The sequence below is a fragment of the Trachinotus anak genome, unplaced genomic scaffold, assembly GCF_046630095.1.
Source record: "Trachinotus anak isolate AG129_WGS33_773 ecotype Australia unplaced genomic scaffold, CSIRO_AGI_Tana_v1 ptg000004l, whole genome shotgun sequence".
NCBI classification, from domain to species: domain Eukaryota; kingdom Metazoa; phylum Chordata; class Actinopteri; order Carangiformes; family Carangidae; genus Trachinotus; species Trachinotus anak.
The window spans coordinates 4,782,903-4,809,910 of record NW_027273855.1 but is presented as its reverse complement, the minus strand read 5'-3'; the positions used below and the strand labels follow the sequence as shown (position 1 = coordinate 4,809,910).

The 27,008-nt window shown below is 40.1% G+C and overlaps 1 protein-coding gene across 3 annotated transcripts in view; it reads left to right on the top strand.

Annotated features, from left to right (window-relative positions):
• Window positions 1–26,771, top strand: part of tafa5l (TAFA chemokine like family member 5, like) — a 45,220-nt gene extending 18,449 nt beyond the window's left edge. Inside the window, exons 3-5 of one of the 3 annotated variants that reach the window (XR_011690750.1) lie at window positions 8,683–8,810; window positions 8,878–8,957; window positions 11,677–11,904. Coding sequence is in view for 2 of the 3 variants with exons in the window: in XM_071475401.1 (XP_071331502.1) it covers window positions 8,683–8,810; window positions 23,210–23,233 (152 nt within the window). In the remaining variant the exon portion in view is untranslated. Of the gene's footprint in view, window positions 1–8,682; window positions 8,811–8,877; window positions 8,958–11,676; window positions 11,905–23,209; window positions 23,254–25,395 lie in introns of those variants that run through there. The other 2 variants (XM_071475401.1, XM_071475403.1) reach the window with 2 other exon arrangements.
• The last annotated feature ends 237 nt before the right edge of the window (window positions 26,772–27,008 follow it).

Below are 27,008 nucleotides of genomic sequence, written 5' to 3'. Positions count from 1 at the left end.
TCTCTGTTTTTGATGTTGCCTTGTGCACTGCACTCATTCACATTCATTCAGATGTGTGAAATGCCCTCTATCAAGATACACAAAAATAGAAATCAACTCCCGGTGGTGTCCGACTACCAGAGATATTACAACATATATATTATCCACAATTCATAGAATTCTAGTCACATATATAACTCTCATTTGCATTAATTTGTCAAGAGACTTTTGTTTATCATATAACTGCAGTGTCCCTGGTTCACTTCCAGCAGGGCTTCTTATTTGCATGTCACATGGCACACTCCCACTCCCCATGTTTCCTGGCTGTGCCTACACTCTCACTGTCTAATGAAATGATAAAAAAAGAAAAAATATATATATAAAAAAACAAGACTAACTGATAAGACAGAGAGTCACTGGAGCAGTGATCTGTCAGAGCTGTGAGTGTCAGTGATTGTCAGACTTTCTTAGCCCCTCCTATATTTCTTAAGATTTGCATTTGAATGAAAAAGTGAGGAGGCCCAGAGACAGTAAACTGATCTTGGACAGTAATGTTGCAGAAGAAACACTTTTGCTTTAGTGGTAATAAATTAGTAATTTTAATAACTTTTAAAGGTTGTGAATTACAGGTGCCAGACACAATAAAAACTGCACAGTCTGTTCTGGACAGTCCGTCTTTATTTGCAGTAGTGCGAGTGCAGTAGAGGCGTTTAATGATGCTAAATGCTAAATAGGACACTGGTGCACAGAGAACACACCACACATGATTGAAAACTTAATAAAACTTTTACAGAATCAAAATAACGACATTACTCTGCACAGCTGACAAGAACAAAGGCCCCTTGATGAGCTGTCTCCAAGACTGAGGAACCAGGATCTGCAACAATATTAGTTTAAGAGGTGAGGTAAATGATGAGGCTGAGGTAACATATTTACCCTTAGTCCTCGCCAGCAGGAACCCAGCTTACCAGCGCAAATGATGATGAACACCCAAGACAGCTCTAGAATCAGGACCATGGACAGCGGTCAAAAAAGATTTACTGAGTGACTTAATTTTCTTGGAAGGACTTTAGATGTGTCCCAGTTTCATACTATAAACTCCTACATAATTCCAACTGAATTTAAGTATGTAGTGTGTTCATGCTGGAAAAGTGACAGAGTTAAGTATTCCCAAAAATGCCTCTACGCATACTAAAATCGCTAGATTTCTGAGGGTAGAATGGGTGGATATAGGTTTATTACTGGTGATGTTGATAGTACTCATCATTGCATCCTTTTTTTCATTACAAGTCCCTTACGTCTGTAGGTTGGAAGATCTGCTTTTAATTTCTATGCTCCGACCATTGGGAAGTCTTTACAAAGCACACTAAAAATTAACTCTTTGGTTACCCTCGCTCAAATAAAATCCATGATCACAAACCACTCAACCTCTGTTTGTACCATTCGTTTCCATCTGTATTGTGTATTTTAAGTAATTTAAATATAGTTGGTTTAATTGATTGTTTTTGTTTTTTACCATCTATCTTTTAATATTTTATACCTTTTAAGTCATTTTAAATTGTTCCTCAACATCATTGTAACTGATGGCAACCCCTCAGTTGTTTACTAACTGAAATAAACAGTTTGCTACAAGGATTATTACATAGTGTATATTTTATAGTATTGATGATAAGCATTTATTTTACCCACAGCTGCTTGACTTTTCTAAATCCTAAATGAAATAAGTGCACAGTTATAGATCTGCCTCTTCACATGTCTGCTTGTTCATCTGTCACGTGCAATATCTCAGGTGCAGCTGACTGGATTTTAATGAAACTCACAGAAATGACACATCACAACACAGTGTTCAAGCTTTTCCACTGCCTGTTAAAATGATTGGCATGTTGGTGGTGGTGGAAGGCTTACAAATCAGAAGTGAAAATTTAATAAACATCCTCCCTTACCCTGCAGGATTGATGGATGCAGAATTTGGTGCACTCACACATACATACACACACACACACACACACACAGAAACGCTTACATTTAAAAACCTACTTCAAGGACCATCAGTTTATTTCATATTACATTTTCCACTATTTTGAGTCTCCCCCAGTCGCAATAAACAGAGGCCAGTGCACATCAGCTTTATTCTCTGTTGTGCTATGGCTACTTTTCACACAGTGCACTGATCAAGTGCTACACCCTGTATAATGTTTGACCATGTTTGCAGCTGACCTTTCAGAGTGTGTCCAGGCAACTTTATGCAGTGAGTTAACATTGGAGAAGCTCATCTATATGCCATCAAAAGCTCATGGATTTCAGCCCCTTTGCTGTTTCCTGTAATGAATAAAAACTAAAATCCAAGCCTTGCATCTGATGCAGCCTCTGGGACATTTTCAAATTTACAGCAGTGGCTTAAAGGAGACAATTGGGCAAATATTTTCCTCTCCCTTGCCGCTCTGCTTGTATTCACACTTATAATGAGATATCAACAAGCTAAAGCCTACAGTGAATAAAGTTTGTTAGCGAATAAAGAGTGCTATATGTGAGTTATCTAAGAATTTGATGATTGATATGATGAATCTGATTGGCCTTAATGGAAGCTGCATCATTTGTTCATGCTTGTTTTAATTCACTGAACAATTTCTCATCATGCAACAAATGCAGTGTGTTTTTTTCATCCTACTGACTAACTTCTTTTGTTAGTCTTCTTCAGGACATATTTCAAGCCTTTTGCCCTCTTTTTGTGCTGCTGTGTGTCACCGTTGTGAAGGTTTAGTCTGCACACTGTACACAGGAGGATTATGTGCTTTTCCTTGCTTGTCTCCCTGCTCTCACTGTAATCTGCTCCCCAGCTCCCTCCCTTTCCCTCTCTCAGCCTGGCCCATTGTTGCCATGCCACCACATCACACTGTAATTGTATGAAGCTTGATGGCCACCATGATAAGAGTCTGCAGGCTGCAGGGACACTGTTTATATGCCCGCTGCAAGCTTCTGCTTTCACACCCGGCAAAATGATTATTGACACTAAATGAACAAAAATGTACAGCTGAAAAGAGCTCAAACATGAGGAAAGGTTCCTCAGATTCATAATGCAGACACACAATTGAGAAGATTTGTTGTACTCTATTTATTTCAACTGCTTAGAGAGGCCTATATTTAAAACAGGATTATGTTGGAGACAGTCTATTTTAAAATGTTTCTGTAAGAAGCCTCCCTTTTTCTGATCTGCTCCTATTTAGATTTGCTGTTGATGCTGTTTGCTGTTCATGCAGAATCATCACTTCCTCCACATTTACCTGTGGTCTTGATAGATTCAGTATTATGCACATTTTCCAGCTGCACAATAACTGGGTCATGTACTCACCACTCAGAAATATTGTTTTCATTCACAAAGCATCTCCAATTGTTTTAGTTTTCCAATTTTTCCCAGTCACTGTTAAGCCAATGTCAGTGCCCCTCACCACTTCCTGCTTAGACGTTTCACAATAGAACCCTACCATAAAACCTGCCTTTTCTCACGATTGTACATTTATAAAGAGTTTATTTTATTTTATCATTATTTTTTATTTACAGCAGCTTAACAGTGATTAAATTAAAAAGTAGAAAGCTATTGGACATAATTAGTGCTCAGCCCTTATTTGAAGACCGTTTTTTATTTGAGAATTTATTGTATATCAAATGGACCCCCAGCCCAAAACTACAAAAAGGTTTCTTGATATCTAATCAGTGGATATTAAATTTTCCCTCCATGTTATCAACAGCAAAACCACAGGATTATATTTCTCTGATAAAAGTGTTTGGCCACAATTGCTGTGAAAACAAAACAAATTAATTTGAAATACCAGAAAAATCTATATCTCTGGCAGGGAGTGTTTTTGTGACAACAGTGTGGTGTTTCCCTCAAAGCAACTTTCGCAAATCAGTGGGAAAACGACCCTCACTTATCTTAGAATTTCATCACTGCTAGCAAACCTGACTGAATCACACCCTCCAAACATTTAGACTCACAGTTGTTTCTACCACAGTGCCGCCAAATGGTTGAAATATACTGATGAATTACCTACAATTGATTCATTTAGTGATCTAACTACCCAGTTCAAATATGGCCAGTCAGTTATACAAAAAAATAAATAAAAAAAAAGAAGAGTCATTTTGACAGAAAAGCCTAAATCTCAGTAATTTCCAGCAACAGCTTGCTCAACAAAACACAGTTTATGATGACGTAGGGAGACATTTGTAGCTTGGTTGCTGGCTTTGTTTAAAGTATGTTTATGTTGGATTTTTCCGTTGTCATAATTAAAACTGAAAGACCATCAGGCCTCTGGTAGCAGGCTGGAGGACAGAGGGCTGAAAATCTGGCTGCTACAAATTGATCCATGATTGAGGCTTAATTAACATCAGCCAGAAAGCCTTTAAAAACCTGTGACTGTGTTTCTGGTGCCCAGCTAAGCTAGTCAGCTAATCCTGTTGGATACTTATCAAAAGAAGCATCGGTGTCAGTAGCATTATTATATCACCAGAAGAGAGACACAATTAACTGTTGTGGTGATTCATTTTATGTCGTCTTTTCAAAGCACTGAAGCCTCTCTTGGTGTCTTTCCCTTTAGTGTTTCAGAAAACTGCCTCTAAAGCTGTCTCTTTTTGTTTGTTGTACCTCATCTAAATACATTTTAAATGAGGTGCCTGTGGCTTTGGTAAAAATTTTATGTGATTTTTTACTTGTGCAGAGGCAGGATTTCATCAGACTATCAGTGTGTCTGGTTTAAGAGCCACTGTTGTGCCTTCTGCCCTGCTTTGAGCCTCGTCTGGCAGTGCTGCGTTGAGCAGGGCAGGGCAGGGCTTGGCACTGTGCACGGGGGGACAGATGGTCTTACGTGTGATCTAGTTGGAGGTCCAGAGCTGTACCCCAGCAGGGACCGTGGCAGCTGACAAGCCTGGCCCTACGTCCACTTTCCCTGGGTGGGACTCCGACAGTGACGGCAACAGGATGGGCCACCCAGGTGTCAGCCAGACAGACAGACACTCTCTCTCTCTTTTCCAGCCAGATGTTTCACCTCTGTTGCACATTGCTACAATAACAAACACACCTGAAATCATGTTTAGAGACAACACCAAGCAGATACTCAACAATAACGCCAACATAGCCAGAATAACTCTCAGCCTTTTGCTCCAGTTGAGTGATCCAACATTATCAGTTTTTTTTAGGTTTATTATTAATTTATTATTAGTGTACAGCAGCATGTAAAATATACTATAGGATGAAATATAGCAGCAGACCGATCATTTCAGACAGCTTTAAGTCTGCTCTGGATACTCTGTTGGTGTGTGTAGGTGGTTGTACCATACAAGCATTTTAAGGTGTCTACAACTGCGTGTGCCGGCATATTGGACAGATAGGTTTGATGGATGGAGACACGCTGAAGCCAAACTGCAGCCGATGCCATTTTATAGCTGCTTTTGTTAGTCATGATGTCGCTGTTGATGATGTCATCACGACTACTCTCTCATATGAACAAACGTGGCCTGAGCGAGCACCACGGCTTATGGCATCAGGACAGTCATCAAGTCATCATGGATCAAGTCACACTGTCCTCGATGGCATTGAAAAACTGAGAAGGACAAAGTCTCGAGTGCCCTGATGCTGTGGCGGCAGCTGAAAAATGCATTTATTTCAGCCAACCTCCGCGACTCTAGGCTGGCCGGGCTGATGCACTCCACGGTTAGTCAGCACTCCGCCGCCGCTTTGCCAGCTCAGCTTTTATTCCCTGCCCTGGAAATTGAGTTTTGCTGGCCCTGTAATATACTCAAAACTACATCTGCAACTGACTGATAAATCTACGCTTTGTTGCGCCTGACGGATGGCTGTGAAAATGAAAATTCACCACGGCATGTTGCTGTGTCAGGAGGAAGGTCACTTTAAATTTTCCTCTGCTCACTGAGGAATCTCTGCTCGTGCTGAGGCCATAATGACCGTTTTGTCTCAGAATCTAGTTGCGAGGCTTTAATATTTTCTTTAGCTTGTTTGGTTCAGTGCGATGACAGGTTCCTGGATTGTTTTGTTCCACTTACTGTGTGTCCTAGCTGCTTGACTACACTGGGAGGGCACACTAAAAAAAAACAAACACTGCTTTCTTCTGATGTGTCAACAATATCTGTTATTTGCTGAGGGAGAATGGCTTTATATCCACAGAGCAGCAATTGTGTGTGTGTGTGTGTGTGGTTACATATATGAAGGTGCTGTTCAGCCAGCTTGATAAATACCACAATATGACAGATCTTTATTGCAGAGCAGCAGTCGGGGTCTGACACTCCAAAGACCAATTTCAGACTGTTAACAAGCCTGGACCAGGAATACCTCGCAGCGAAATGTCACAAGGCCTCCCTTTCCACACCTCTTTACTCTCACTCTCTCTCCCACTCCCTCTCCGTTCCGCCCTCAGCTCTCCCATGGACATTCAACGAATTGTAGTTCCTCACTTTCAATTTGGCGACCATGTTACCTTGTTCCACAATGTGCTGCCCCGGGGGATCGTGGGTAGGCAAGAGCAGTGGCCCAGGCCAGGGCCGCAGAGAGCTGATAACCTTTCCGTGTTGCTTTAGCACACTGTGTAAAGAACAATCAGTGCTTATCACCATCGACTACAGGCGAATGCTAATTCAATGTCATGCAGACAGACTGCAGAGGAAGAATGAGAGCATCACTGGCTTTCACTCTGACAGCCTGACGTCTCCAGCAGACAAATACATTTGAGAAGACTGAAGTTTTCAGCCTTTTATTGCCTTTCTTTTCTGTGATCCACTCCCCCAGATCCATGTATTGAAATATTTCTGAGAATGTATTTCAGGTTCACTGAGCGCTGCAAGGTTAAATATGATAAATTCATGCTTTGTAATTCAGTATGTGTGAGTACTTACTTACGAACAGATCATAAGATTAGTAGACAACTTTGTTAAAATTTTAACATATGTTTGGATGAGGATGTCATGTGTAACATATTCATATAATCTCCATCCAGAATCCGCACAAAACTGGATTAAACCCAAGTGGCTCATTTAGATTAGTTTCTCCATGTCCACTCTCACTTTTGATTTTGCATTGCAGTAGATGAAAAAGTGCATGTGTGCAGCTGACTGCTAGCAGCCGGAGTTGTGCTGTTTCTGAGACAATGTCCAATGTCGTATCACAACTGCATGAAAATAAATAAATAAATAAATAATCCAACATCCTAACAATATTGGTGCGAATGAATGAATTCAGTACTTTGCAGACACAGTAACACCAAACACAGATGCTAGCCTGGTGCTAACTGTGTTTCTCCCTAAACGACCAGAGTAGCCAAAACAACCTGTAACTTAAAGGGTAATTCCTGATTTCACACTCAACGGTCTCTATTCACATCTGATAAATTTCCTCAAGTGATGTCAGCATTGGTTTGGGATGAAGACTACAAATCTGAAAATGAAAACTATGTGTGAGTGCCCCCACAAAAATAATTTTAGAATGAATGAATCTAAATGTATATACACAAATAAGTAGTAATTTGCAAACATAAATTATTCATTTATATGCACAAACTCCTACTGCACAGGTTCATACCTAAACCTCAAATAAAAATATTTGCAAAAATGTGCATTGATGACGGCAGGTCAAGGAGCTGCAGTGTTCCCCAGTTTGTATCTGGTTTACACCCAGCCAGGGACGTCTTACATTTCTTTCCCCATCTCTCTCTCTCTTCCCAAATTTTCTCTCTAGTGTCACTGTTTAATTTTTGAAAAAAGTATAAATGAGCCACAAAAATTTGATTTCCAATAGGCATCTGCTAATTTATCGCAAGAAAGTGTAATTATACAGCATTACTTCGTGTAGCAGAATAAAATCACATTTTAAAAATTTAGGATGCATAAAAATGCAAATATAAAATAATGAGCATCTCCACAAATCCAGCACAGTGCCAATTAGAGTAGTACAGTTCTTTTTCAAAGGATTGTCATTTTCATTGTATACTTGCAGAGCCCTGAGTTGCAGGATAAGGTGACTAGACCAGACAGCCATTGTTACAAACTAACAATGAACCTGCACTCTGACTATTGGTGCTATGAAGATCTATTCACTTCTGCTGCAGGAAGAGATGCCCAAGATTTGTTGATGATATTATTTGTAGTATATGTGGTCTTGATGGTGAAAAGACAGTGGCAGTGCTAGGCCACAGATCTCATGTGGAAATTATTTGGTGTATTGGCCATTGAGTGCAATTCTGAGAAAAAAACAAAACTGTACACTCTAGCTTAGAGAAAAAGAAATCCAACAGAATTATGTTGTTAAATGGTACAAATTACTTTTTACCTGAAACATTTTACCTTAAATTACATATAAAAACCTTTTAAGAAGAATATTAATTGGAATAAAAAGTCAAAAGGAAAAAACTTTCTGCAGCTGCAGTAAATGCAAGTATTAGCAGGAAAGTAATTTATGAACCGCCAGTTGGTCTATAAAGGTTACAACCACAGGCAATTCAGACATGGTAGCTCAACAAGAAACTCATTAAAATACTACAGGCTTGTGGACAACATATGACGATGCTTTCCTCTCTGGTCAGCACAAAAAAGACAGCTTTGTTGTTTGTACCAAAGAGAGTTGACATTTTTAACTCTTTCCCTGAGTCTGTGAATCTGTATTTCTAATTTTCTTCTTTGCCATCTTGTCTTTCACCTTCCCAGCACGAATCGTGCGGAGCCGTCAGTGGTGCGAGATGGTTCCCTGCCTGGAGGGGGAGGTCTGCAGCCTCCTGTTCAACCGATCCGGGTGGACCTGCACCAGGGGCAGCGGTCGCATCAAGACCGTGACGGTAATTTACAAGACATGACATTAATATACGCCATATGCACTTAACAGCATCACGTCTACATTTCCAGCACGGGTGACCCCTGCAAGCTGATAGTGTCACGTGAAGCCTCAGTCCAGAGATAGAAGCACATTTCAGTCAAAACAGCAGGTCAGTGTCCAGGATTCAGAGCCTGCATCAATACTGAATCACACAGAGAAGAAAACTAATACTGTACTACTCTCTGTCAGTCCACAATTTAACCTGTCACCGCAGGACGCCACTGGAAAAAAAAACAAGTAAAAACACACTACTGGGTATCACTTTGAATCACCATCCCTCTTAGATGTAGCACGCTGATAACACAAAGACTGGGAGAGGCATAAGCATGAGCAGAAAGTGTTCTGAAGATTATGAACACAGTTCACAGCTCATCATCCAACCCACCTTTAATGTTGCTTTGTTGTTTAGTCTTTTGGTAAGAAAAACAGCATCTACGAGGAATACTAAGAAGGCCCAATTATCATTTCAAACTACTCTGTGCCTCTTCAGATTTCAGCCATGAGTCACCAGCTCATATCAAATATACTACTCATACCAAAGGCTTGAAATTGTAAGTGAAGTGTACTGCATTCAGAGCCATAGTCAGGGCAAAATTTTTATGAGGTCCAGAAGCATTGTACTTTTTCTTTTTAAAAAAAAAAAAAAAAAACTCTTTAATTTCTGCAGAGTGAAAGAGCACGTACTGAGTTGACTAGCTCATACTGAGTTTAGATGTTGGAAAGGAAGACAAGACCTCAAGTAAAGTTTAATATTTTATCTTAAAGATGTGAGAAAACAAATGAAAAGATAGTAGGAACTGCTTTCTGTGGTTTTGAAGGTTCTTCGTCGTTTCTCAATTATGCAGTGAGGAAGTTTAAGTTTTATGTATCCATAGAAAAAACACAGCAAAAATAACACCATTATTATTATGGTGAATGCTCTGATTATCAGATGTAAATAAACAATGCTTTATTTGTGATGGTAATTTTGTTCCGTTTTAACAGCTAGCACCTAGAGCTGTCTAATCAGGGGGGTCATGGTTTAGGTGGTAGAACAGGTTGGCTACTGATTCGTGGGTTGGCAGTTTGGTCCCTGGCTCCCCTGAACACAGGGTGTGGAAGGGCTTCTGTAAAAACCTGGATCAGCTGAATGACACTGTGCTCCAGACGCTGTAACTTTTTCTCACCCTGACCATTCGTCCCTCTCTGATTTTGGAACCTCCTGATTGAGCCAAGATGTTTCTGTTATGGACATGAATGGGTTAAAAAAAGACAGTGGCCTGACTTAACTAATGTTAGTTAGCCAATCATAGCTAGCTAATCTCGAGTGTTGTAAGTTAGTTGACAAAGCAGCACCCAGTAAATCTGCTGGACCACATTGCACAGGTAAGGTTAATGGCCGAGGTGACCATATTTTAGTTTTCAAAGAGGAGATACTAGTTAGCATCCAGTAAAATATTACCCACTGCTGGTATGATCTTGTTGTTCCTGCCAACTATCATGTGACAGATACACATTTACTCATCACTGAGGAATAAGTTCTAATTGGCTGAAATAAGTCTTATTACGACAGTGCACCCTACAGAGAATTCGCTCTGATGTTGACTGTTCTGCTGCTCAGACTACGCTCTAACATTAGCTTAACAGATACATCTGCAGGGGGGATTTATAACATAATGTTGACAAAATAAATTCATGTTCATTCAAACACACATATAATGAAAAAAATCATCCTTAGAGGGAAAAAAATACGGAGGTCAAGACCTTGGGAACCTCATACAGGGTTGACAGAATTTTAGGTGATTTGATAAAGTGCAATGTAACTTTTTAATTATGTGGGTTCTGTACCAATCCAGTCTTGAGTCTTTTAAACTCATTTGTGTAATTTTGCACGGGCAACAGGGAAGCTGGCAACTGTATCTAGTGCTGATGGAGATGCTATGAACAATGAACAATACATATCAATTAACAGCTGATGGAAAACATCTGTTGTGACATCACTCATCACTCAGCACACTGAACTGCTCACTGTTGTTGCCTCTGTTTTAACCTGTGTGGGCAGGTATCAGGGTTTTTCTTTCTGCATGTACAGTAACACTTGTGACAACTGTTGAAAAGATGTGAATTCAAATATTAATACAAGCAGCTGATTAGCTAATTTGCTCCAACACGAGAGCAGACATTTCAGATATAGCTGACAACGCTCTGTGACCTCCCCCTGACTCAGCGAGAGATGTAAACGAATACAAAACATGGTGAATTTTTTAAAAGCTTCAATATGGTGTCATCTGGTCCTCTGTAGGCTCCTCTCGCAGCAGCCAATGCCTCAGAGCTGCCAGTGCTGCAGTGCGAAGTGAGGCTGTGCAATGTGATTAACACAGGAAGCACAGCTTTATCCTATCTCTCTAAGTTACTGGGAACCTGATCCTTATATTTTTGTGTAGTGTTAAAGTATCATTATAGATGTGTTTTAATGCCATGAATGAAAAAACAAACTGTAAAGGCACCTACAGACTGACCAACAATAGTCCTTTCTACACTCCTGTTTGCCTAGTCAGTGTCTAAGTCGCCATGGATACAGGTCTCTCTCTCGCTGTGTGGTTAACACATTACCATTTGGCAATTTCACACTATGCAACTTAATGCTCAGTGTAAACACAGGAGGTCACTGTTCCTTTTTTCACCAGGTGACCATCCTCCATCACTTATCTTTGATGATGTGGTGCTAATTTGTGTTTGACACAACCAAGAAACACAATTATATCAGCCTTGTCCATGTTTGTTGTTCAAAAGCTGGTACTTCACAAGTTGTTGGTTTGAATTTCTCTCTTTCATGTTTCCTTGTGCAGCCACTGGTTGCCTGATCCCAGAAAACACTCAGAAACTGCAGACTGTGTTGCCATCTGAAACCTGATTACATCACATCACCTCAAGCAATATGTAGCCATGCAGATGCTAAAATCTGAATGACCTAATCTGAACTTCTGTTGCCTTTTATCTCTTTCATTAAACAGTGACAAGAACTGGAACTAAAGGCTTTGCTTTATTTGATCCTTATTTTGTCCATATTTTGTCCATTAACATGCTGGTCAGTACTGTCAGGGCCTTAGTGATATGCTGCTTAATCCTGTTTCAAGTTCCAATGATACAGTCCCTCAAACTTGATTTGGCATCAAGACTACCTCATAAATAAATATTAATATGTGACTTTTTCATTTTTAAAAGACTGAATTATACATTAATGTTTTTATAAATAAAAAGTTAAACTTCAAAACAATAAAAACACACCTTTGCTCACTTCAGTACACTCAGGGGTTTTCTTTTGCAGCCTTACTTGGTCTGGTGTGACCAGTAGCTCATGGTGGCTAATAGTCAGCTAACTTTCAGGTCAGTTGGTGAACTTTGTGACTCTTCTGTATTTTCGCTATTGTTTCACTTCACTTAATATATACATTTATTGCCACCCCTGTATATGTCACTCCTGCTGTTCAGAAAAGATTTTTAGGCTAGCTTTATTACATTCACATTTAGTAAAGGTTCCTTAAAATTGTCACCAGTATATGTACAGAATGGGCCATTTTATCAATTTAAGCACCCTCTGGTAAACAAATTAGCTACTATAATGACGACAGCAACCTGCAACCTCAAACACATCATTGGCATTCCCGTTCTGCAGTTTCTCGTTACTGAGCAGCCCACATATCAATACAATATATTAATGATAATCTAATTATTGGCTAATATATCTGCTCATCTCTTTTTTAGATTCTAGTAGACTATTTCATTTATAATTTTCCACCATTGTGAAGGGAATAAATCTGCTCAAACAGTAGGAGATAAAGAGATATCTGCCTAAGGTACAAAGATGTCAAAATATATAGAGACAGAGAGACTAAAGGGAGACGCAGAGGGATGTAACTTAAAGAGACAGAGCGAGTGAACCAGCACGATACAGCATTTTGATGTCAGCAAGAGATGACAAGATGGACGGAGCAGGGGAGACTGCCGTCCTCATCATCAGGTACACAAGGCCAGAGGTCAACCTGTGACTGGCTCTGTTGATTTTCACTCTCTCTCCTTTATCGCTCTCTCTGTCTCTTGCTGTCTCTGTATCTCTCTCGCTCCTCTGCCTCCTCCGTCCAGCAGCCCTGGGCAGCTGCAGCAGATTTCACGCATGCATTCCCACCGTCCTGTAATCTACCCTGACAGCACACTTAGGTTAATGTTTTGCTTTTAATACATCTATATATACAAAAATGCAGATTACGTGTTCCACTGAATATCTTCAATTAGCTGTTGCTGAGCAGTGTTATTCCAGAAGTTAGGTACAAGTGATGCTGGGGGGTTTTTCTGAGGGGGCAGCAGTAGTGAGGATTTGGCAGTAGAAGAGAGGAGATATCTAGAGGTATTTGTCGTAAGACCTGAAATGGGATGAAAGCACATTCTGGAAGATGAGTGAAAATGAGAAATCTATAAAGAGGATTGATCAGGCTGGAGCGTGAAGAGAAGGATGGAGAGAGAGAGCGACAGAGAGAGAACAGGACAGAGGACCACGCTGTCACTCGGCCACTGGCCAAGCTCTCTTTCCACATCTGTGTGCAAATATGTGTGAAAGAGAGAATGCAGAGAGGGAGCTTTAATTGTGAGAGAATCTGTCTTCACGTGCTCATAATCATATTATCTACAAGCGTTCAGTGTGACAATGTGTGTTTTGAAAGCTGATAATGGCTGCAGTCATTATTCACGCTGTGGTGCACAGGTTTGGCGTAGGTGGAGTTAGTCGCTAGAATGAAGTGACAAATATACCTGATGGTGGCAGATCATACAGAAATTCACACATCTAATAAATCATATATTATGCTGTTATTATCAATTAAACACAGGGTTTGGGTTCAGTGGCATTTTAACAAAACGAAGTGCTTAATGAATTCATTTCGTTTGTAGTGCCTTAATCAAATCTAAGTTCAGTTTCTGTGAGTTAACTGAAGTTAACAAGGTTCAGTCTGATTTGATCCATCTATACTTATCTATACTCATACTCAGGTGACAAGTACTCTTTGTTTTTGAGTGGCAGCCTAATTAATGTTCACAACATGTAGCTACATCCTGACAAAGAAGTATATGAAGTGTTGATTAAAATAGTTTGATACATAAAAAAAAAAAAAAACATAAAAAATAAAACCTTACTTTTAGACCTTATTTTTCACAGGCTTATTCAGAACTAAACACTAAAGAGCAGTTATTGAATATTTACATACAGCAGGTTATTTAAGCCAGGGAAGGAGAGGAGAGGAGCTCACAACAACAATCCTCAATTCAGCAGCAAAAAATATTTGTATATCATCTGTTATTTTTCAGATGCAGGATGCTTTTGTTTTGTTAATCTTTTTGGGTCAGCACCCGTCCAGGCTGCCAGGTTGGACTGGCTCACCCAGCGTATGCAAAGTAGACCCACTGATAATATTGTCCTCGGTGGAGCTCAGGAAATGTCCTTGTTCATCTGCTCGCCCATCACTTTTGTCCAGAGAAAAACATGTCAACAACGACTGGCCAGATTACCACAGAGTTTGGTTTGGACTATTATGGATGACTGCTGATGTGGTTCCCTGATTTGAATGGTGTAATAACCTTTCCTCTCGCACCAGATTGACACTAAACTTTCTCTTTGGCCATCACTTTGACACTTGCCATTTTTTAATTCAGTTTCCACGTGTTCTGTAAATATTCCTGGACCTCTTAGGATGAATCCTGTTTTGTTGTTGACTCCCTCACCTCTTCTCTTTCAGGCCAAAATGTAGACAAGAAATTTTAGAAAATAAAAGACAAATTTACTGAGACCATTTATTCTCCCTGGAGGAGAAACTCTTTGCATTTCTGACACTTGATGAGCCACCTTTGAATGCACAATGCGAGTATTTAACCTGAAACCTGGAGAAATGGTGTCTCCCCACTTTTAAAGCAGTCTGGTGGTCAAACAGATGTAATACATCCTCAAAAACCTAATATCCAAATTCATCAGGTTTTAATGATGCCATTGTTTTAATATAGGTAGATTGTGGGTATTAATTGGTTATTTAGATGATTTTATGTAAATAATAATGACTCTTAGATAATGACTTTTCATGTAATGCATTTGAAAAAAAAAACAAAACTCAGCTGCATATTTAACACAAACTTGAGTGGAAAAATGATCAGGGCTTTGCATATGTAAGATCAACCAATTCTACAATAATTATTAATAAAACGGCTCAATGTAGTAATAAATGTCTAATTAAAACACTGAAATGAACTTAATATACCAGTCTAACTGTATCTTACACACACACACACACACATACACACACACACACATTTTAGACCCATTCCCCTGCACCTGTGTCTCCTTCTAAACAGCCTCCATTTGCCGCCCGTCCTCCTGTGTGCACAGCTCACGGTGGCGCTGCCAGGTCACACTCTCCAGCCTAACCTGCTAATGGAGTTTGCATATGCAGCCCGCTCTCCACTGCCAGCTAGCCATTAATATGAATCACTCTCTGGAGCCCTCCCCCCCACCCCCACCCCCACCACCACCACCACCACCACCACCACCAAATGAGCTGGCAATTTGTCTTCACTAGTGAGCCGCTGAAAGATCCATACATGAAATTCTCAATGGTGAAATGTGCATTCATGAGGGGTGGGGTGGGGGTGTTAGTATGAGACTGGTTTCATACACTTGACAGGGAGGGTGTGGATGTGAATTGCTAGGTTACACAAGAGCACGGCCGTGTTGTGTTGGGTGTGTGAGAATGTACGGAGGGTGGAAACGATGGAAAATTGTCAAGGCAGACAGACAGAATTTTGGACAGTGAAATGATTTTGCTCCTTTCAGGTGAGCAAGAGGGTTGTGAGATTGCATCACTTGCTCCCTGCTTGGTGAGAACCCTGAGAGGGTCTGTTATCAGTCTTTGCTAATCAAGTCAAACTGAAACTATGAAATGCTTCTCCAGGGCAGGATGAGATCAGACTATTTCCCCAATTATTATGTTCTGAGCTTCAAATGTTATTTCACAGGCTAAAGGGAGCATAAATTATAAAAATGTACAGTACTGGAAATCCTTATTGGATCTTATTCAGACTGCAGTTTCATATGTACGCCATCCCTCAGACAATACTCGACAGTAGCTACCAAAAAAAAAAATCTTCCTACACCCACACAACAAATGCCACTGCTCAGCTAGTGTGTGGCCTGGAGAGAAACAGACCAGTTGCAGTTGGGCGTTTTTGCCAAACGGTGGAGAGTTGCAAAATGAACAGCATACACACACGCAGCACGACCCAGGAGGTCAGAGAGGCTTGCATCATGTTTTTTTTGCATTCGCTTTTTTCTGCTCTGGTGGCCCTCCTCCAGCTATGTGCTCTTTGTTCCAGTGTGAGCTAGGGCGAAAAACTAGTGGAGTGTGTGTAGTCCTGCCAGTGTTGCTGTAAACATGAAGACATCATAGCCAGTTAGCTCTGCATGCTTTTTGAAAGGATGCCATGTGACACAAAAATCTAGATTTGTAAAGGAAAAAAAAGGTAAAAGGTATAACTTATTGAGAAAAGTAGGAAAAGAAAACAGGTGTCTCAATAAGAAATGTCCCGAATGTGATGCAAAACAAAAACTGGTTTGTACTGTATTGGAACTGCATCAGTACAAAATGTCCCTGTCCACTTTTGACGGACACCTCTTATGAAAGAGGTGAGAAAATGTCATGGACAGATGATGCAGTTCCACAGTGTTGTTATGTAATACTTGCACCTCAGCTATAAAGGCTTCAATGTCTATGACAAACAACCAGCCATGCGTCGCCATGGTCACTGCTGTTCTGGCAACCCATCTGACTTGAGACAGACTCCTAATGAGCTTCCTTCTCAAAGGCAACGCGCCGCACGCCCAGGCTCTGTCAGCGACGCGACTGTTTGTCTTTGGCTCCTTGAAATGAAAAGTTGATTAGTGGGTGAGAGTCATGGTGGTGATGACAGGTTGGCCTTGTATCATTAGTGTAAAGGGATGGAAAAGGATCTAGTGCTCAAGTAAGAATAACCAAAAAGCAATAAGGATTAAAACTGAGACTCAGCCAAAGATGTCCTCACATGTCGTCTGTCTCAGATGGTGCCCTATTTTTCAAAACAGCAGGTGAAAAATGATATTGTGGTGACATCATTTCTCTATTCCAGCAACTGTGATTCAACTATTTTCATACCATTTTTTAAAAAATGTATGTAATTTCCTTTATAGAAGTGAGTTGCTTCAAACTGTACAAGAGGCAGGTGAAATGATTTCAGCCCCACTGGCAAAATCGTACACTTGCCAAGTCTTGAGATAATATACAGTATATTTTTTCTTCATATCAACAAATCCCATGGAAAGACCACCAACAATGAATTAATCCTGCTAATGAATTACGCCTGTGGAGCCATGTCTGATAGATCTCACTCCTCTTTGCCACAGAGCTCCATTGATGTTCAAAAACTATTAAAAACACATCAGTGAGACGCACGGTTGCACTGGGTGACATGTCATGTTGTTTGATTACCATCAACACACGCACACACACATACACACACACACACACACACACACACACACACACACACACACACACACACACACACACACACACACACAAACACACACACACACAAACACACACACACTATGATTTATTTTAACCCAGTCTCACATACACTGTCCTGTTGCACCAAATGTGTATCAATCCACCTCTGAAAATAGTCCCTAACAAATACACTGTTCATTCCTGTTCCAGTGATATTTGCTAAAAAAAAAACTACAATGCCCAGCTGTTTTGGGAAATTACTGAACCTTTATTTAAAAAAAAAAAAAACAACTTTATATTTGTCAGCTGTTTGCAAAGATTTACATCTTCAGTAGGAACTGATGGACTTGGATCTGAGAGCCACAGATGAGGTAAGAAGTTGATGTATTGAGAGATGGACTAACACACTGATGGATTTGGTCTTTTCATTGGATTTGTTGACAAAAAAAAATTTAAGATGGAATATACCCAAATTTTCACCATCATTCAGGTGTGGCCTGTTAAAAAAGTCAGATCTGTCAAAGATTTGATTTAACTACCCAAACACCAAGGCTAAGACTTATGAAGTTGGCCTATACCAGGACTGTGTGACTTTTAAAATATGCTGCTAACAGACTCAGATGCAGACACCCACACAGCTCTCATACATGAGAAAAACAGAGTTGCCTTTGCTCTTCTGATTTATTATCTTAAAAGCTGCTCTATTTGTGGGAAAAAAAAATGTTTGCATGTTATATTTAAACCCCCAGTCTGCATGTAGTGATTCTTTGATGCTTCATTTGTGGGCCACAAAATAGCTTTTTGCACAGACTGATGTATTACAACAGTGTTAGAAATGACCTGTGAGCACTGTGGCTCTGTGCTACTGAAGAACCATAATCCTGAAGGAAATGTTTCCAAAAACAAGCAAATCCATCTGAAAGGCCTGAACATTGAGCATCTTTTATCAGTGAATGTGATTTCATTTTCATTTCTTTATCTAAATAGTTCATTCCTCTGAGAACAGAACCTATATTTCAAGAGGGCCTTTAGTGCTCTTTTAGCTTTAAGTCTCATTTGCAGTTGCATTAGCATGTATGTGACTTTGCACTTCTCTTTTATATGACTTGAGTGAGTTTTTTTTTTTTTAGTTTATATAAATTGTTGCATTTTGTTCTTTGTCACAGAGCTGCCTTCTGAATCTTGTGCCAATGGATTTGTATTCTCAGTGGGACGCCATCTTTAGATAAAGGTTGTCTTTGATGGTGAAATCACTTTCATTAGGTGCTGAAGCGCTGTGACCAGCAGCACTCATTTAGCCTAAATAAAATGCATAATGAGAGAAGTAAAGTAGGTTGTTTCTTGAATAGTAACTCCTTGTGCTGAAGGCTCTGAAGGATACATACAGTAAAGATGTGCCCTGAGTAAGAGGATGTGTTCTAAATGCTCTCGTTTCTAATACAGTGGGAAAATATTAACGAAGAAAGCTGGACTGGAGGTCATTACAGAAATATTTGCATCAAATGCATTGAAAAATCCAGGCCAGAGTGTTTTCAAATATTAGATATGCATACTGTGCACTGTGTCCTTCAGTGCTCTGCTGGTTTTCAGTCTCATTTGCAGTTGAAATGATTAAATTCTGTGCACCAGCAAGAAAATTCCAACATTCATGCACAACTAATAGAATCTGTTTCAGCAGTGTTGAGTTTAAAAAAAAGTTTTTTTTGCAGAGGTATGTACCAAGAGAGATGCAAATCTGCAATTAACTGAAACTATTATTCTCAAGTCACTTGACTGCACCACCATCTTTTCTTTGATACACACATCAGACATCAGGGCACGAGTCCAGCACTTGTGTTTTATGTCTTACTGGCTCACCTCCAGGCTTTCTTATACATTCATGCTTGTGAACTGACAGTAGCCTTGCCATATCATATCTGACAGCTCCCCTCTGGATCCTTTGGGATAACATACTGTAGCCTTAGGATGCACATTTATAAAAGTGGCTGACATTCAAACAACATGCGTGGCCCCTGCCAAACATACACGGAGCATACAGGTTACGCAAGATAAGCAAATATACTCTTTATTTCAGTTTCATTTACAGGGCTTCTATTTATCAAGTGGAAAGAGAAATGCCCTTCCTGGGCTTCAACTCATCTGTTTGTCAGAGTGCTGTGGCATGATCATCAGTCTTGAGGAGATAGCGTGTGGACTGATGCAGAAAATATATTGAAATAGGTTAGATTGATAGAGACGTTCAGAAAAGAGAGAAATTGCTAAACCAAGCCGACCGCTCCATTTCCCCTTTTTCATTTGTGTTATCGTAGATGTTGTGTTATTGAACATGTGTGCCACAGGAAATCTCATGATTTCATTTCCAGTATCTTAATATTTCCTCTGGTAGTCATTGACAGGGTATAAAACATCAACACATTGTTTTTTGTTTCCTCTGGTGCTGCCATCATCTATTAAAAGAGTTCTTTTTTCAGTTTGACTTCGCCGGGCATATGGTGCCCCCCTCTCTTCTCTGTCTGAGACCGCAAATGAATGTGGTCCCTTCTGCTGTCACTTTCAGCACACTTTACCCAGCTCCCCTATTTGAAGTTCTGTCATAGCCAGGCTTTGAACTGCCATTTGTGTTTTACCCCGCACACTGCTCTTCTCCAGAGCCTTGTCTGCTGTGAAAATTGTAAGAGCCATAGGCCACATTTCAACACAGGCTGGTTTTTTTTGTAATAACTAATGCAGAAAGCCTGTTTATGGCCAGGACACACTCAAGCAAACTCAGCCGCATCCGATTTTAAAGCCCCGATGCCTTTTGGGCCCTTTGGATCTTTTGTTTATGCCTTTTTAATAAATTCTCTACCACTGATGCAGTGAGCCACAATATATTATTTTTGGTTAATTCTAGATGCTATAGATGATGCTGATCTGTTTTCAGTGGTAGAAAGCAGATTCCTGCAATTACTCAAATTCTGTTCAAAGTAATAAAGTATTTGTACTTTTGTTGATTCTTTTCATCAGTTTTATGCAATTGTATACTTATACCACAAATGTCATAGAACCAAAACCAAACCATTTGTTTTTTTTCCTTATCTAAAGTGAGGGTCTAAGAAGGGTGTTGTATGCTGCACAGACTTTAAAGCCCATGAATGGGGCCCAGTATCGTACATTTTTGATTTGAGATATTGGGCTTATGAATAAAACTGACTTAACCAAATATTCTCTCAATTCCACAATGTTTATGTGACCACTGTAAATATTAGTTATTTGCAGATTAAGACTTCAGTTCTTTCTTTCAGTATGAAAGTCAATACACAGGCTGTTGAAACCTGTTTGATTTGGGTTATCCATCACAATGAACATCAAGTCAAATAAATTAATTAATTAATAAGATAAAATTCACCAAGAGATATAATTTTTAATGCACAATTTTTTTCTTGTAATATATTATGATATTGTGGCTTTTACTTCAGGGTCTGGTTTTCCATAGCTGCCTCTCAAAAAATATAGCAGCAAAGGCAAACATAGACTCTGCAGTGTCTTTGACATAGGTCTGGGTCTGACGCTCTGATGCTTTTGTACATCAGACTCTTGGTCTGGGCATGAAGCATCCACTCAGGATCTTCAGTAAGCTATAGCTGTGCTTATTAGCCCAATAACAACAGCAGCTGCAGTAGCTGCTAATGACTGGGACCTCTATGAGTCTCCAGTTGATGACACCAACCATGTCCTGTGCAGGAGTCCACTTGTTATGAGAGACCCCTGGGGAAAGATTTTTAGTTACTATAGTGAAGGCACATTGCCTCTCTCCATAATGGCTGTGTGGTGGGCTGGTGAGATTTTTGCAGCTTGAAGTGCCACCAAACATGTAGTCTCTGCTTTGTCCCCCCTTGAGCACTGAGAAAACAAGCTGTCTGCTGTACCTGCAGTGGTTTTCCCCCAGAGCTATAAAGATTTCTGGGGGTTGTAATGCTACCTCGGCTGAGGATTTTATTTGTGAAATGCTAAGCATACTGTATTTTAAACATACTTTGATCCTAAAATATGCTGTGTTGATGATAAGGAAGGAAGTTAATTGAATCCCTTAATATTTTTGCCAATCTCCACTGGCACTTGCTCAAAGATCCAGGCTCTGCACCTCATTTGAACTGTGAAACTTTATCATTTATGCACAGTGCTCACTGTTTACAAGTGACGATGAAACAAGGACACCCCAAGCTCACAGACAAAGTCCAAATGTTTCGATTACATCGCATCACAACCAATCAGCAAAGCTCTTGTTAGCGTGTTCATTCCCTTCTTCCTCTCTCTCTGTCTTGTGCTCCTTATCTGTGAATCTTCCTCACCCTTCATGCCAGGGGGAGATGAATATATCTTCAACGTCCTTGGGTTCCCGTCGTGTAAACACCAGAGGTGGTGAGCACTGTTTACCGGTGTGCATGGCAGGCAAACAGCCGGCTCCGTCTCTAGCACAGATCGTCCCGTGGGGCCAAACTCACCTTATTACCCTTTTAATTAGTAGGAGCAGTTAATAGTGCTGGCCGCTTCTGCCACCTCAGCACTCTGCTCCGACTTCAGGAATCCCTCCAATCGATAACAAAGACTTGAGCTGAGACAGGGAGAGAAAGGGGTTCTTTTATGGAAGCAGCTCAGGGGCATTCATGATGGTTTTTGGGGAGGAATCAAACAAAATACTATTTTCCTTGAAGGAACCTTTGGGGCCAGTGCACCGATAACTATCCTTTCCCTTTTTTTCTGTGTACATCTGGAGATATAACAAGGTCTCTGGGTTCCTCGTGCACATTTCTCTCACCAGTGTCTCCTCTTCCACATTTCCTCTCACTCAAAAATGAATGTAATCAAAAAGCTAAGGGTTTGCGCTGCAGATTCTATTGTGCCCTTATAAGCTTTTATCCCTTGCAACGGCTCGCCCTGTGCTCATTTCTTTTCTTGTTTTGATTTAAAGATGCAGTGGAAGTACTTAGCATTTAGATGACATGCTGCTGGAGAGGTGTGATGGATCAGCGCCTCTTCTGAGGACTGAATTTCCTCGACAGCGCAGCAGCCAGTCGGGCCGGTCGGACAGACAGAGGGACAGATCGCAGGACGTCAGGCTGGGTGGGCAGCGGAATATCAAGTCTGCCTCACTGCTGCAGAAAGCCTGGCACAGCCGAGAGAAGAGCAGCGGCTGCTGGGAATGCCAATGCGATGCCCAGACAGCCGTCTCGGCTTGGCTGCTCTGATTGGCTAAACAGACCATTAGCTTCCTGATTATGATTAGCAGAGTCATTATCTACACAATAGTGGCTCATTCACCAATATTAAGGAGGCAAAGGAGCTGTTTTCTTCCTCCGGTCAAGGGGAAAACAGCGTGTTGTCATCTGTTCTCCTAAAGATGAATGTAGGAGGCAAGAAATTGTTGTTCACAGAGAAACAATGTGGAACACTGTTTATCACTCTGCCCTACAGCTAATGTGATAAAAAATTTCTATCTGTGCGATGCCATTGATGGACAAAAGGAAATGTCTCTCACTCGTTAACGCGGAATGAGGCAGCCATTACTTGTTCATATTTTCCGGTCGAGGAGAGGAGCAGCATCCTCAGAGGTCATAAAAACTGGGGAGGAACAAAATAACCTTCATCTTCTTTCATCTTGCCTTAGATATAATTGGAAGACATGCCATCTGTGCTTTTAAATGGACATATGCTGCTCTGCGTCCAAGGCCAATATGCTTAAGGAAAGTTGAATAAAACGCTGGTGAAGGCTGGCCCTCTGTTCCTCTGATGCTGACCTTCTGCTTCTGCTTTTCTTTTCCAGCCTTTGCCCAAGGAGCCGTCGTAGGATGCAGACGAAAACAGCAGGTATGTTGGTTTTTAATGATGTATTTTATTCATATTTGCATGCTGAGTGTATAACCCGGGTTCAGCTCAATTTGACATACAAGCAGACCAAAGACTTTTTGATCGCTGCATCCAGTAGAAAGCAGAAATAATAACTTTAAAGGGAAATTTAATGAACAGCAGAATCTATGCTTCCATTCTAAAGATGTATAAAGGTTCAGTGTAGCTCAGATCTGGACTGAATCAGCCATTAGTGTCTATTCATCAAGTATAAATAAAGATAATGCAAGTCTTGGAGAAGACACAATGGTATCCACCATTTCTGAGGATTCAGTCACTTTGATGTATCTTTCGTTATTGGATTTGTGGGAATACATAAGGGTGGAAACTAAAAAGTCCCACTATGGTTACATCAAAGGCAGAGGTTACTTCAAGTGTCCATGTTGTCTTTTATGACAAAAGAGGGGGGTACTGATATTTGTGAGAAGCTGTTTTTGACAAAAGTAATAAAAAAAAAAAAAAAAAAAATCACTCTCTAAAATTCTGGTTGCCTGCCTCACATTGGTCCAAGTGGATATCTGCTTATTAAAAGTCAGCAGTCAGGAGCAGGTTAGCCTGACTCTGCAGGCAGGTTAAATTCACTTCCACAAACATCTTTCTCTTCTCTAAAAAACAAGGAAATCTACCAAAGATTAAACTGAATCCCTCTCCTGAGAACACTGACTGAGTATCTTTTATATTCTGCAAAACCACGGGCATTTGGAATCTGCATGCTTTATGTCTCCAAGCCAATATTCTAAGATTGATTTTCCCTCTCCCACCAAGAAAACAAAATGAATCACGCACAATTACCAAGGACAGGGAGAAGAGGGGAATTGGGGCCGTCATAAATATTTATTTGCCAGTCCTGGGAATTTGTGCAATTCTGTGTGGATTTGCCAACTCATATTTAAGTGTCTGAATGATTTATATGGGCAGTCCTGGGTGTCACATTTGTCCACTGTCACCCTGAATCATTTATGTATTAACATTTATGGATTTATCCATATAACACATTCATGGCAGAGTTCTATTATCATTCAAATTGGTTTCTTGATCAAATGATTGGCTAAATTAAGTCATTAACTGCAGAATTTCACTAGAGGTGAAATGTGTTCTATGTGGAAAGGAATATATTACATACACTTATGGATCCATCCCTTTTTTTTAAATTCTTCATGAAATCTAATTTGTTAAATGCATGAAAGAAAAGAAGACTGTCCTTAAATAAAGCTCATTTCAGATCTGGAAGACATGAAATTGCTGGCTTTAGCCATCTTTTAAAATAATGGCTGTTTTTCATTTAGACATGTCCATTACATTAATGTTCAGCGTTATTCACACTGAATGGAACAAAGCTAGCACTATATTTGGAACCTCCTGCAACAAAGGTAAATGACACTCCTATCAACAGCAGTGAGCTTAAAAGTAAAGATACCAAGGAAGAAAAATGTTTGCAGTTATCTCACAGGTTGCATTAGTGATGGCTGCTGTTGAAGCATTAATCAACGACCATCACGAGCAGGAGGTATTCTCACAGTCCTCTCAGAGTGAAGCCCCTCGTAATATTGCTCATCAATGTAATCATTTATTAGACAGAGGTAAAGGGGAAATATGACAAAATTCTGTTGCTTTGTTTCATAAAGCCTGATAGTGAGCAAGCACACAGTGACAAAACATTTGAGACTATTGTTTAATTCTTAATTTGCTCACATGCTGTATGGAAAGGGTTTTGCTGGACTTGGCACAGACGAAGATTGAAAATACAGGGAGAGGTCTGCTGGTCTGCTTTGGTGCAGATGTGGTTTGTTTTGTTCCTTGTCCAGTTTTGTGATTTATTTTTGTGGTGATTTCTTTTTTTTTTTTTACAATAACAAAAACAATGAAGAAGTGCTTCTAGGATCTGACAATGATGTGATGGTCAATAAATGTTAAAAATGCTTTATTAGAGTGGTTATAATATGCATGATAATGTTACAGACACAGTTACAGTTACTCTGCATTTGACCCAGTAAGACTGCTGTCATAACTTTACCATGAAAGTGACTCAGGCTTCTGAAACAGCCGTGTCTTGTGATTCGTATCTTACCCTTACTCATGTCTCTTTCTTCCATTCCTCAACAGGCTCACTGACATGATTCAATAAGGAACCGATGCCAGTAACTTCAACCAAACATTGTGTCCATTCACCGACGAGGCTCCAAAACTTTACACCAGACCTGACCTTCTGTAAAAAAAAAAAAAAAAAAAAGAAAAAATTGAATAAATCAGTAAATAAATAAAAAATTGCCCCGGACTTCTCCAGTCACCACAGGGAAAGACTCTCAGCAGACACTTCTGAGAACTCTGAGAAGTCTCAAGTGAGCAGCATGGTACACCATCGGCATTGAATCTTTACTGCAGTCAAATTCACAGATACATCATAGAAGAAAATCCCTGTAAGGAACAGTTTTGAACAGGGCAGCGGAATATTCATTGAAGTACTGTACCTTTTGTTTTTTTTGTTAGCCACTGTCTGGTCTGCAGGGGATGGCTCCTTGAAGATTTTTTTGTACCTTTGTGACTCGATTTAGACTTTGTCAGAAGGTCTTTCAAAAGTCAGCCCCTTCATCTTCTTTACTGTCACCGTTATGAAGCTGTCCGGGGTTGTATTCCAGCCAAGTTTCTTTAATGACAAGCTCGCTGCTAAAGAGTCATGTCTTTGCTGACGCTGAGCCAGGCCATGTTGTCCATCGGATTCTAGCCTCTCATTTTGGCTGGGTGAAACTTTACAAGGTCGTAGCCTCCAAAATCTCTGCATTCACAGTGTGGATAATGTGGATGTGAAAAAGCATGAAAGCCTATTGGAATGTCACAGAAGAGACGACACTGATGAGTTGACTGTCCTTCCTCAGTGAACAAAAGTCGTGATGGTGAAATGTGGACGTTTTGGATGACTTAGCTTATAACTTATGTTTTTGTTTGTTTTTTTTTAATGTGGTGCCAACATAGACTAGAAGAGTAGTTTTTGTCAATGAATCTCACACATCTTGTACACACCACCGGGAGCAATTAGCAGATGCGGACCCCTGGCTCATTTTAATGGTCTATACTTTGTGTGTGTCTGTGTGTGTGAGTGTGTGTGTGCATATTTGCATCTGTCCATGTGTGAAAATATGTGTGTGTATGCTTGTGTGCACGTGCGAGTGTGTGTGTGCCCATGCAGAGATACACTGTGAAATAAGTCATATCCAATGCATTATTCATGCTCTTGTATATTTTTGGGACACGCCCAGACCAGAGCTCACCGTCTGGCAAAAAGAAGCATTTGTGATTTTACAGATGTTGGATTCTTCGCCGATGACTCCTGTGTTTGCATTTTCTTTTTCTTTCTTGTCTTTTCTTTAGTACATAGAGATATTTATATTGGGGGAAATATTATTGAAACTGGGGAAAGATCTAAAGTATGTCACATAAGTTAAATTCTGTAATTAAAATCAATTTATGTGTGATTAAACGCAGCTCAGAATCCTTGTCTGTTTTCATATGAAATGCTTTGGCAGCCAGCAGGAAGTGTTGTTTGCTGAAACCATTTTCCCAATGGACCTCACATTTATCTGTGGATCTTATTCTAAGAGAAAAGGGAGTTAAAGGAAAGGAGGAGCACAACGGTACAGAAGATGGATAGAATGACATAAACAGCAGTAAAACACTTTAAAACAGAATGAAATCAAATACAATCCAAGTACCAAAATACA